This window comes from Bos javanicus, chromosome 6 (genome assembly GCF_032452875.1).
Source record: "Bos javanicus breed banteng chromosome 6, ARS-OSU_banteng_1.0, whole genome shotgun sequence".
NCBI lineage: Eukaryota > Metazoa > Chordata > Mammalia > Artiodactyla > Bovidae > Bos > Bos javanicus.
This window is the reverse complement of record NC_083873.1, coordinates 40,553,533-40,567,560: the sequence shown is the minus strand read 5'-3', so window position 1 is coordinate 40,567,560 and position 14,028 is coordinate 40,553,533. Positions and strand designations below refer to the sequence as shown.

General features: G+C 39.2%; 1 protein-coding gene across 5 annotated transcripts in view; it reads left to right on the top strand.

Moving 5' to 3' along the window:
* Window positions 1–14,028, top strand: part of KCNIP4 (potassium voltage-gated channel interacting protein 4) — a 1,316,619-nt gene that overhangs the window by 1,297,919 nt on the left and 4,672 nt on the right. For all 5 annotated transcript variants that reach the window (XM_061419778.1, XM_061419781.1, XM_061419780.1 and 2 more), the window contains 2 exons: window positions 4,846–4,916; window positions 13,003–13,110. In XM_061419778.1, the coding sequence (XP_061275762.1) occupies window positions 4,846–4,916; window positions 13,003–13,110 (179 nt within the window). The remainder of the gene's footprint in view (window positions 1–4,845; window positions 4,917–13,002; window positions 13,111–14,028) is intronic.

The window sequence follows — 14,028 nt, the reverse complement described above, 5'->3', positions numbered from 1 at the left end:
GAAAGCAACAGATGTCTCTCATTAGGAGTCGTAGCAATGATGGGATCATAAATCACAATGTCTCACCATTTCCTCCAGGAAGAGACTTTGTCTTTTTGCCAGAATCTCCTGCAATTTATACTGTGTCAGGCTCTTGAGTTTTCTCTACGGCTTAGCAGGATGGTTTACCAAGCACAACTTGTTTGGAGTTTTGGATATCAGCACAGCTGAACTGAACAGAGGCTTCCTGTTTGTAGGGGATAAAGTATGTCTCCTATAAAAGTAGCCAAGAGGAAACCGCATTACCTATATCATTATAGCAGTGTTTTCCAATGCCACCTACAGGGAAGCCTTAGCTTAGAAGCTCTTAAGGCATTTTTAAAGCTCATGAAACTTAGTCTCCTGGTTTACCCCTGCTTGTATTGTAGGAATTTTGCACTTACTTTGACTATATGAGGTACCTGATCAACAGTTATTGAAGGAATGCGTTTCAGTCAGAAAAATCTAAACAAATATTTATTGAACATCCACTGTGTAAGGCACTTGAGGCATTTAGATGAGTTTTATGGACATAAAGATTTAAGTACTTTTTCCCAAATAACTGCATCCACCGAATACACTTCTATTTCTAGGAATTTTCAGAGTAATTTATAGAGGACGTAGTGAGCAGAAACTACGACTCATGTAGTGAGTGAACCCGCCTTACTGCAGTCACAGTGCCGTGAATTGTATATCCAAATGCAATGAACTAATTCTGTATCTTGTGCATGAATTCAGGTGGGAGTAGGGGTGGTGGTGGGAAGAAAGAAATCAACCAGATTGACTTCAACCCACAGACCTGGAACATGATAACCAAGTGCATTTGTTCAAATATTCTGAAATATGTGTATCAGTCGCCTTTCCAATCAAGGGTTTAGTTGATATTATCACTGTGGTCTGGGTACAGTTGGGTTAAAGGTACTGGACTAAGTCAAGAGTCCTGAGTTTATGGATAGACTTTGCCAGCACCAAGATGTGTGACTTAAATAGTTTATTTCTCTGGGCCTCAGGTTGTTCATTTACCAAATGTGGAACAGAAGAATCCTCAAGTTTTCTTTCTAGTCTAACGTTCTTTTTTTTATTTTTGGTGGGGGGGCTGTGCCACATGACTTCCAGGATCTTAATTTCCCCCAGGGATTGAACCCAGCCCCTCAGCAGTGAAAGCCTGAAATCCCTGGACCACCAGGGAATTCCCTAATAATCTTTATTTATAAGAGTAAGTGTTGAAATGTCTTGATTTCATTACTGACTCTACCACTGGCTAACTAGGTGACCATAGCCACTGTACCTAACATTACCTACACCCATTTTCCACTTTTGTTAAATGTAGATAAATAGCTAAATGGTATGGAAGGTCACTTCCTAGTCTAAGACTCCATAAATTTTGTCCCCTATCTGTGAAATTTCAACCTTTAATTTTCAGCTTCACAAGTAAAACTATGAGAAACTGAACAAAGTCAGCATATGAAATTCAGTAACTATTTTCATTGTTTGGAAAGAGTTGTGGTCAGAGGAGACATGTCAGGTCATATAGGAAGAACAAAGACCATTGTTACATATTTTGAACCCCGAACTGTACTGAAATCTAGACTCCAGAATGCCAATTACTCATCCTTTTAGCAGATGTTTGCTGAGTATTTAAGAAGAGCATAGTCAGATGAAATCAGACTGAGATCCTTTTGTGGACAATTTCCTTTTTCTCTGCAGAATCCATTTCTATGCCCAGCAGACACTTCCAGTGCCTTAGCTCTAAAGCTAGTAGCATCATTCTCCTTTAAAAACTTTGACTATCTCCAAATGCCTGCTGAAGAAATTCAAGCTCTGTCAGAACCTCAATACTTTTCATGACATAATGATACTAGTCTTCACTGAACATGAAGTGTTAGTTGCTCAGTTGTGTCTGACTCTGCGACCCCATGGACTGGAGCTCACCAGGCTCTTCAGTCTATGGAATTCTCCAGGCAAGAATATAAGAGTGAGTAGCTATTCCCTCCTCCAGGGAATCTTCCTGACCCAGGGATTGAATTTGGGTCTCCTGCATTACAGGTAGATTCTTTACCATCTGAGTCACCAGGAAAGCCCAGAGTTTAAAGTTCCATTAAATTAGAAGTTCAGACCCTTTCACAATAGAGATTTCATACACACACACACACACACACACACACACACAATAGGAACTTTTTCAAATGGAATATATTAAATCTGTAAACAAAATGATCACATTTATTTGAGGTGGTTGAAATGAGAGTGACTTGTCTCTGAAAGAATAACAATGATAACTGATATTTAGTAAACATTTAACATTTGCCTAAGACTGTTCTAAGAACTTGCATGTAGTATCTCATTTAATGTCTTCATGACGACTCTATGAAGTACACTTATCATTTTGTAGGTGAGGAAACTGAGTTACAGAGAGTTTAAACAATTTGCCATGGCCACATGATTAATAGTTGGTTGACCTGAGATTCAAATTTGGGCCATCTGAGAGATGATACCATCTCTCCACCTGGTATCTCCTATCTAGGCTGGAAAACTGGCTTCATTTCCAGGAAACTTGCCAAGATACATTTAGAGGAATAAGATGTCCTCTGAACCACATTAGGGCAAACCCTCAGAGTGTGGGTCCCATTGGTCAAGGTTTAAACTAAACAACCCCATCTAAAAAGAATGGTAATTATTATATCCTATGTTATCTTGGTGTTTTAAATTTTAAAAAATTTCCAGTATTGTTTGTTCTGTGCCTTATATTCATGGTGAGTTCTGCTTGCTAAGGTAAAGGCATTCACCCTGACTGTATAAAGTAACAAAATATCTGCTTAATGAGCTCATTTTAAAATAGGCAAAATCCCTTTTTTTTCCTCCTGAAGATAAGTTTAGCATTCCATCTGTCAACTCATTTCTCCATAGGGCACTATATAGTTCAAGAAGTCTATGAAAATATTGCTGAGAGCAAAACATGTTCGTGAAAAAAAAAGAAGGCTGGCAATTCTTAATAATTCTAATGGAACTTCCCAACAATCGCACTAAGTTGATTGCAATTAAAATCTTGGCTCCATACCCAAAAGGGTTTCTTCCTGCAACCTGTCAACTCTAGATGGACATCCACTCTACTTACAGTCCTTTAATGTACTACTTAGGCCCAATTGTGGTGTCTGTTTGGTTCATTGAAAACATATTAATTCATATGTTTAAAGATAAGTGGTTCCTTATATCATATTTTGGAGAAGGAAATGGCCACTCATTCCAATATTCTTTCCTGGAGAATCCCATGGACAAAGTTAAAGGAGCCTGGCAGGCTACAGTCCATGGGGTCACAAGAGTCAGACGTGACTTAGCAACTAAACCACCATATCATATTTAAAGGTAAGAGATGAAAAACAATGTCATCATTATTTTGAGAAATTGAGTGTACCGTTTACCTCATGAAATACATGGCCTTCAAGAGAGTTAACCAGCGGGGTGAAGCATTCAGGAAAAATAATGCCTACAAAAGCCATGGATGCCTGCAAGCTAGGAGAGGAGTCTGCACGACTTCTGACCTCCTTTATCTGGAGAGAGAAATTCTCCACTGCTTCTATGACTTAGTCTCTTGACAGCCTTCAAAAAGCAATTCATAAAGTAAAGGCGAACAGAAGTTTTGTTAAATCCCAATAAAAATAAAGGATAAAAGTTATAAAATAGAAATACATGAGATTTTAAACAGAAGATAAAAGGCTAGAGCCAATGATCTAAAAGGTTACTATTTTTTAATATAAAAAAAGGTTAAGATAAAAGGCTAAAACCCATGAGATGAAACATTTAAAATAATCACACAAATTTGATCAAGGGTCAAGCACAGAGGGACTTAAAAATGAAAACTGCACTAAGGAAAGAAAACAATAAGAAATATATATATATATATATATATATATATAACACATTTCAAGTAAAAGGCAGAAAGTTCAGAGATTACGGAGACAAAGGAAAAAAGGGAAGAGGAAGGAAAAAAACTAGAGGGAAATAACATATAGAAGCAAACTCAGAGGAAGTGTTGGATTTCAGAGAACTTCAGTGTCCTTTAAGCAGCATCTTGCGACCCCAGGACAAGCAGTCTACCATTGCCCAGAGCCTCGATCCCACCCAGGACCCAGGCAAAGCAGGAGCACCCCACTGCTTGCACCTGGGAAGTTTTAGGACCACAAAATCCATTTCAACATAGCCACAGAAGCTTCCCAAATCACTCCTGTTTCCACTTCATCAGGCAACCTTACTGGCTCTGGGCTAGCATGGTGTTTTGGTCAGAAGTGCTTAAGTGATGTTCCACTCTACTGCTAATGGACTGTGTCGTTTCGGGCAAGTTTTTCAACTTCTCTGAATCCCAGTATCCCTATCTGGGTTGTAAAATGATGAACTAATAATTACACCACCAATAATAGCAATTCATCTGTGTCTCATTATTAGTATGTTATTATTTCACTTCTTTTAGAGATAGTCCCTGCCAAGCACTAATCAATTTCTAGATTTGACTTGCTTAAGCCTCACACCCACCTAAGGTAACATTACTCATCCCAGTGTCAGTAGCATCATCCAAGACTCCTGTGTATTCAGAGAAATTCCACCCAGAAACTTAGAGATGCTTCTGTCACCAATGGTCTCTGTAGGTAATTCATGCCTCTGAACCTCAAATTACAACCCTCTACTGAGAGAGGATGGGCAGCTGGGAAGAAAGCAAAGAAACCACAAGTCAAAGTATATTCTCCTGAGTAGAAGAGGCTTGGACATGCTATCTAAATATTTTGTAGAATATTGAAATGCTAACTTATCATTATTTTATTTCCAACATTTCAGACTCTACAACATATGCGCATTTTCTGTTCAATGCATTCGATACGGACCACAATGGAGCTGTAAGTTTTGAGGTAAGTCTTAAGTTTCTTGTGTGTGTGTGTGTGTGTGTGTGTGTGTGTGTTTTAAATAATGCTTTGACTTTGGATACACTGAAAGGGATTTAGTGCTGTTAGGGTGAAAATTTGAGTTTGGTGGTATAATTTTGGGGGCTTTTTGAGCCTTTTATTCTTTTATTATTGTTGTATTAAGAATACTCAACAAGAGTGGACATCTTTGTCTTGCTCCTAATACCGAGAGAAAGTTTTCCATTTTCTCCACTGAGTGTGATGTTAGCTGTGGCCTTTTCATATATCGCCTTTATTATGTTGAGGTACTGTCCTTCTATTCCCAGTTTGTTGGCAGTATACATCTTGAAAGGGTATTGAACTTGTCAAATGCTTTTTATGCATCTATTGTGATGATCATAAGATTTGTATCCTTAATTCTGTCAATGTGGAACATTATATTACTTGATTTTCATGTATTGATTCACCTTTCCATCCCCGGGGATAAATTCTACTTTGTCATGGAGTATGATCATTGTAATGTGCTCTTGGATTTGGTTCGCTAGTGTTTTGTTGAGGACTTTTGCATCTGTGCGTATCAGGAATATTGGCCTGTAATTTTCTTGTGATTTTTTTGTCTGGTTTTGGCACCAGGTAAGGCTGGCCTAATTTGGAAGTGTTTCTTCCACATCAATTTTTTGGAACAGTTAGTTCTGTAAATATTTGGCAGAATTCACCAGTGAAGCCATCTGCTACTAGGCTTGTCTCTTTTGGGAGGTCTGTGATTACTGAATCAATTTCCTAGTTGTAGATCTGTTCATACTTTCTGTTTCTTCATGATTAGTCTTGGTAAGCTATCTAGGAATTTTATTAAAAGCTCTTAAATATCCTTTTATTTAAAAACTGGTAATCTAGTAAGTATATGTTTCTGGAAGTTCTGTGAGCTGCTCTAGCAAATTACTTGAACCCAAGTAAAGGTTTGTTGGAAACTCCAATCTGTAGCCCGTTGGTCAGAAGCATGGGTGACAACCTATTCTTGCAGTAGCATCTAAAGCTGGGGGCCAGGAAAGGGCTGTCATGTAGAATCTGGCTGTATCTCCAGGAAGAAAGTATCAGAAGTAAGTTGAACTGTAAGACATCTGGTGTTGGAGATTACTTGATTACATCTGGTGTTGGAGTGAGGAAATCCCCACTCACACACTGGAATTGTGTGCAGATTGTTAACATGTATCATGGGAACCAGATCATTTAGAAGGTATGCATTTTTTTAAAACTGGGAAGAGTGCATCTTGCACATGAACAGAAATTTCAGTGAGTGTCAGAATAAAGGAAAGCAGGTGATGGTGTGGAATCAACAAGGAAGGGTACTAGTGCGCTGTATCAGAGAGTCCCTCCCATGGACCTGATGAACTAGGTCTGAAGGACAAGCAGGAGCTGCTAAAGAGGATAAGGGCTCAGGATGGGGAGCAGTGGGGAGTGAGGCAGAGGCCGGGGAATGAAGAGAAAACATTTGTTAGGTCACCCAGAAGATGAAACGCAAAAGCGGGAGAGTGACAGGAGAGCTGGCTCAGGAGGCCAAGGGCAGATCTCCACACATCTGAGGCAGGATGCCAAGGAGGCTGAACTGCAGGAGGAAAGGAGCAAGATAAGAACTGAAGAATTTTCAGCAGGGAAGTTAAGGTATGTTCCTAGAAACAAAAAGTCCAACTCTTTATCCCAAGAGTTGACAGGGGCTGATGTCAGCTGGGTCTACAGGGAAGGCATTGGAGAGGAGGTGACAAGCTCCGGAGGTATAAAAAGTAAACTGGTACACTAACATCTCAACACTTGTGGCACCAGGATGACAAAAGGGGGCACAAACTCCTGAGAGGTCATTCGGTCAGTGGCCCCGGGGCAGAGTGAGCAAAGTACCTCCTCACTCACTAGATGCTCGCACAGGTTGAGCGCTACTGAAATGACTATTCTGGGCCAGGAAACTCAGTGTGTCATCTCACAATGTAACCAAGAAAAATCGCTGACAAAATAAGAGGAGAAGCTGGCAGTGGCTCAGTAAAGGTGTGGACCAAGAAGCCAGCAGTGGTCCATGGGTTGGCCCCAATGCAACAACAGCTATTAGTGAAGACATGAGTCTATCATAGGTACCCGTCCCCTGTCACATTTCTTCCACTTTGGCAGCCGATGATCACCTGTGACAATATCTTATTAGTCTTTGCTGCACTTTACCAACAAGATTAATTCCGGCATGGCCTTAGTTTAGCCATAACATAGAAATCAAACGTTCCAATTCACCTAATAAAATCTTTCATAGCTAGGGTACGGGTAAGGCAAAGACTGTTAGTGATTTCATTACTTAAAATTACTTACATATTAAAAATGTACCGTCAATTACTCACAGCACATTGTATCCAATTTCACATGTAAATTTAGTCTGGTGTTAATGATATGAGACCATGCCTAATGTTGCTATTATAATATTTATGTAATATTCATCATAGTAATTGTGATGAATGCTGATGATAATTTGGGAAATTAGTTGTAATGGCTATATACTATAAGCATGTTGGTAAAAAAAATGTCTTTTTAAAGACAAACTAATGGATGAATTAATAAAGGTTAAATCAAAATCAAATTTAAAACTAGGCTATTGTAGTTATTTTTCTAAATTGATTAGCTATGTGAAAAGTCTCTAGAAAGTAGAAATGATTAAGAAATGAACATATTTTGAGTAGCAGTAGATCCTGGGAGGTACAGCAGAAACCATCCTGATGCAAGGTAAAGGGAAATGGAAGTTTCCTACTTAATTTGCTTAAACCCAAAGGGTGGAGTGGATAAGACAGGAGGGGCCCTGGATCCAGATATGACTGGAGCTAAAAATCCCTTTGCCATCATGTGGTTGACACCCTGTGAGACCCTCTGAGCCTTAGTGTTCCTCTCTGTGAAACATCAGCAAACAAAGCTACTTCACAGGATAATAGAAGGATGACAAAGTGATGTCACTTAAGGGCTTGGCTGAGGGCCTGGCACCAAATAGGTGCTCAATATTTATTAGATATTAACCACAGCAGGTACTACAAAAAAGATTTTTTCCAATGAAGCCAGTTAACAATGACATTGGTCATCTTATTACTCAGTGATCTTACAATGAACACATTTAAGCACAGGCCAGATGATCGCTCTGTCTGCAATGCTGTGAGAGGTAGTTCTGAACCTGATTATAAAACAAGCACTTATTTTGTGTCAGTCACTGTACTAACTATATGAAAATAACATTAAAAATAGTATTAATAATACCTACATACAATAAGACTAGCTGACTTGTTTAGCACTCTTTCTCAGTCAGGCATTATGATGAATGAATTACATACAGTAACTTAATCTTCATAGGTATGATTATCGTCATTTTAGCAAATTGGGAAACAGATTCACAGAGAACTAAAGCAAGCTGCCCAAGGTCGCACAGCTAGAAAGTAGGAGAGTCAGGATTCAAACTCAAGCAGTCTGGCCCAGCATACATCTCTTAGCAATTGTGCTGTCCTACCAGTTCAGTTCAGTTCAGTCACTCAGTCGTGTCTGACTCTTTGTGACCCCACGGACTCAGCACACCAGGCCTCCCTGTCTATCACCAACTCCTGGAGCTCACTCAAACTCATGTCCATTGAGTCGGTGATGCCATCCAACCATCTCATCCTCTGTCGTCCCCTTCTCCTCCTGCCTTCAATCTTTCCCAGCGTCAGGGTCTTTTCCAATGAGTCAGTTCTTCACATCAGGTGGCCAAAGTATTGGAGTTTCAGCTTCAGCATCAGTCCTTCCAGTGAATATTCAGGACTGATTTTCTTTAGAATGGACTGGTTGGATCTTCTTGCTGTCCAAGGGACTCTGAAGACTCCTATCCAACACCACAGTTCAAAAACATCAATTCTTTGGCACTCAGTTTTCTTTATAGTCCAACTCTTACATCCATACATGATTACTGGTAAAAACATAGCTTTGACTAGATGGACCTTTGTTGGCAAAGTAATGTCTCTGATTTTTAACATGCTATCTAGGTTGGTCATAACTCTTTTTCCAAGGAGCAAGCATCTTTTAATTTCATGGCTGCAGTCACCATCTGCAGTGATTTTTGGAGCCCAAAAATATAGTCTGTCACTGTTTCCACTGTTTCCCCATATATTTGCCATGAAGTGATGGGACCAGATGCCATGATCTTCACTTTTTGAATGTTGTTTTAAGCCAGCTTTTTCACTTTTCTCTTTCACTTTCATCAAGAGGCTCTTTAGTTCCTCTTCACTTTCTGCCATAAGGGTGGTGTCATCTGCGTATCTGAGGTTATTGATAATTCTCCCAGCAATCTTGATTCCAGCTTGTGCTTCATCCAGCCCAGCCAATGAGGCACATATAGATTCCCAGTCCCTCACCCGAATTCCTCAGAGCCAATTGAATTTGTCATTCAGAGTCTTGCAGATTTTAGACACACAACACTGTGCATATACTCTATATTATTAATGTCTCCTGCAGGATCTGCTGTATGCTATAATCAACTGTGTAACATTTGTACAGTAAAACTATTTTTGTTCAGTTACTAAGATATGTCTGACTCTTTGAAACCCCATGGACTGCAACATGCCAGCCATCTCTTGGAGTTTGCTCAAATTCATGTCCATTGAGTCAGTGATGCCATCCAACCATCTCATCCTCTGTCATCCCCTTCTCCTCCGCCCTTCAATCTTTTCCAGCATCAGAGTCTTTTCCAATGAGAAGACTCTTCGCATCAGGTGGCCAAAGTATTGGAGCGTCGGCTTTAGCATCAGTCCTTCCAATGAATATTCAGGGTTTATTTCTTTTAGGATTGACTGGTTAGATCTCCTTGCTGTCCAAGAGACTCTCAACAATAAATGTAGCAGAGAGTGCTATTGATCCAATGTCCATGCCTTCTGCTTTAAGATCACATGATCAGTCCATATTCCCAGCCTCTCCTCCTACCCAGATAGGTGGGGCCAAGACTGAATTTCAACCAACAGGAGGAGACTGGTGGAAGTGACCACATTTTCTCTCTTCCCATCTGTGGAAACTGTGAGGTTACATATTTCGGTTTGCCTTGAAGCAAAGTAGAATCCTGGATCTCTGTTATGACTGCACAGAACAGAACACCATCCTCACTCATATTTCACTGCATGTGAGTGATAAATAAGCTTATACTGTGTCAAGCTACTATGACTTGGAAATATTAAAATAGAATTTAATGTCTTTTGATTAATGTGACTGATAATAGCTGATTAATGATAGAGATAAACAGATAAATAGATATTAGAATAGTTTCATGTCATTTCAGTTCAGATTTTGGCATTAAATAAGTTCTGGCACCAAAATTCACCACCACCCCTATCTTCCCAATAAAGGTTCTTCTTTTTCAGTTTATTAAAAAATATTGTTGGATGGGAGTGGTGAGTTGAAGATAAAAAAATTAGGGCCTGTATTACTTGCCACATGTTAGAGATGAGGTGTTCCAGACTTAAGAGATGTTAAGTGACTTATCCAAAGTCATACAGTTAATGAATGGCAGAACCAGGATTGAACCCCAGCTCTACCTAAGGCTCTAAAACTTATGGTGAATATGACATAAACAAAGAGACATGAAGTAAAAGGCTGACAAATTCTAGAATATAAAAACCAAAAGATGCCTACTTGACAGAAAATCAGCATAATAAAAAGAAAGAAATGACAAACCGGGAAACAATATGTGAAGATATATTCCAGACCAGGGATAGTTTTACTAATATGTGAAGAGTTTCTATAAATCAAGACATTTCAAAAAAATGCTCAAATTTATTCACAGTAGAATGAATACAAATTTTAATAACCTGAGATAGAAATATTAATCTACAAGATTGAGAAAGATCAGAACTGTGATCCATATAGTATTGACAAGCTATAATATTCTTAAGCATAGATTTTGAGAAGAGAATTGGAAGGGAAATTTGAAAATAAGTATATAAAATTTATCAATGTTCAAATCTTTTGACCAAGAGGTTCCACCTCTAGGAACTCATCCTGTAGACATACTTATTCAACATATATATTATGTATATATAAAGTCACGCTACAGCTTTCTTTATAATAAGACTGGAAATCTTTAAATAATTCATCCATGGGATATTGGCTAAATAAACTATGAGATATTCATATGTATGCAACAATGGAAAAGACAGGAATTATTTCCAAGTTTTATTGCTAAGTTTTTAAAACACACACACACACAAAGCAGCCTGTTACACTATCATTTTTGTAAAAGGATAAGAAATAGATATTTAAATAAATATGCCTTATACTCATATATGCACAAAAATTCTTCAGAAGTAAACACAAGAAGATACTAAAGTCAGTTGTCTAGAGGAAAGAAATAGGGTGGATGGGGTCCAGAATTGGGAGGAAGATTTTTCATGAACCATCTTATATATTTTTACATTTTTAATTAAATGAATGTCACTCATCTATTAAAAAAAATTGTGAAGAAGTTGAGACAGGAAAACAACTACAAGATGTTGGAATGTAGAGCAAGAATACACCTTTGCCCAAAGTCCACTCCTGGAATTCCCTTCTGCTCTTTCATTCCTGCCTGACAGCAGATTGTCGATTCCATGTGAACTCAGAACCCACCATACTGTGATGTTAACCCTGCCAACTGAGCAACAAATATATATGAACTTGACAGAGTTAATCTGGATTGTCTGCAATTCAATCAAACCTGCCTAACCTTGGTGTTGACTGAGAGTTCCATTCACTTAACAAATACATAGCCACTGTCCATGCCACACAGTGACACACAGCTTAATACTTTTAATCCTCATAAAAATTTTTGAGAAGTTAGATACGGTAATCTCTCCATTCATGAAAACTGAGATAAAAGGATGTCAAGTTGTCTGAGAGAACAGAGTTATCAGCTGATACAGCTGGAATCTGAATTCAGGCTGCCTGGCTTCCAGCTCTGTTCTCTTAACCACTGCCCACAACTTGATTGCTAAGTAAAGGCTTCACTTGGCCCATATCTTAAGGACAACCTACATCTCTAGTTAGCAGATCTTTTCCATGGGAATTGTGTCATGTATGTGCTCGTATTTTAAAAGATACATTGTCATTAGATTCTTTTCAGTAAAAGAATATTTTGCACTTGTAGTACGGAGAGGGCAATGGCACCCCACTCCAGTACTCTTTCCTGGAAAATCCCATGGACGGGGGAGCCTGGTGGGCTGCGGTCCATGGGGTCGCTGAGGGTTGAACACGACTGAGCGACTTCACTTTCACTTTTCACTTTCATGCGTTGGAGAAGGAAATGGCAACCCACTCCAGTGTTCTTGCCTGGAGAATCCCAGGGACGGGGGAGCCTGGTGGGCTCTGTGGGGTCTGCTCTGTGGGGTCTGCTCTGTGGGGTCGCACAGAGTCGGACACGACTGAAGCAACTTAGCAGCAGCAGTAGGAAGTAAGACCACTTAAACACTTGCTTATGGGTCTTGCTTTTGGGTGTCTGTTCTGACACAATTTCCAGTTGACTTAAGTCACAGTTTTCAATTAGAAAGTGAGAATGTTGGGCTTCCCTGGTAGCTCAGTGGTAAAAAATCCGTCTGCCAACGCAGGAGACACAGGATCGATCCCTGATCTGAGAAGATCCCATATGCCTTGGAGCAACTAAGCCCGTGAGCCACAGCTATTGAGCCTGTGCTCTAGAGCCCAGGAACTGCAACTACTGAAGCCTGTGTGCCCTAGAGACACAACAAGAGAAGCCATCGCAATGAGAAGCCTGGGCACTGTAATAGGAATAGCCCCCACTTGCCACTAACAGAGAAAAGCCTGTGCAGCAAGGAAGACCCAGCACAATGAAAACATATACATAAATAAATATAATTATTTTTTAAATAATGAAATGTTAAACCTAAGGAGTAATTATGCCCACAGAGAATGCTGGGAAAAGACGATCAGGAATTCATGAACCATTTTGCTAAGTAAATGGTTCAAAATCCAGAAGTCTGAAAGCTTTACTTGTACCATTTGACAAAGAATTTTATTAGAGTTTGTTTTTTTTAGAAATTCTATATCAAATTGTATTTTTATTTCTTTTTAGGATTTCATCAAAGGTCTTTCTATTTTGCTTCGGGGGACAGTACAAGAAAAACTCAACTGGGCGTTTAATTTGTATGACATAAATAAAGATGGCTACATCACTAAAGAAGTAAGAAATGCCTCACCAACACAGCTAGCCTTTGGACCATTTTCATTTTTTAACTTGAGATGCTAAATGATTGCAATTATCATTCTAAAATCACTTTTTAAGGAATCTAACGTATTTTCTGTGGTGGTGGAGAAACACTGATGAAAAATTTGGAATGGGTAGAAATAGCTTATTGTTAATCTGGATTACATCTTGATTTCTAATAGCATTTTAATAAATGCTGTACATGGAATAAAGAGAGTGGTTGGAATGAGATTGGAAGAAAAATACCCAAACCATGTTAGAATATTTGGCCTGTAACCTTTTTTTCTCCTGTATAATATGGTCCACATGGGAACAGAGGCAGTTTTAACATTGTGTGAATTATGTAGTGACCTGTATTATGTGGGAAATGGCCTGAGGCAATTGTAGGTTTCCAAGTACATTTCCAGGTGGGCTAATCTAAGAAGGCTCACAGACCAAATTAGGATGTGCATATCAAATGGCTGATTAAACTAATTTAAAACACAATGAGAAGTAAGTGGGGAAGGATGGGGTAAGATAACAAATTGAGGATGGAGTGAAGGTAGGTTGAAGGACCATATTACCTGAATCCTGGATGTGATTCAATGTCTACCTGTTCTTTCTCTCACTAGCTTTCCCCAGAGTTGTGTTTTGAGCATGAGGCTCCTCAAATAGAAGGTATCTTGGGACAAACATTAACTGGCTCTGTTGAAGATACAGGGACAAGTTCACCTGACCATAGTTATAATGTAACAATTAACCTGATCAATGTCCATGGGTTTTGTGTTTGTTGAGCAGAGGACACAGGGGGCCAGAATGGATCTCACAAACGGGTGGCTGAATTAAGACCTCATGAGTATTAAGTATTCAGGTACATTGAGCATGTCTCCTGGATACTTAGTGCCTCCTGTATGT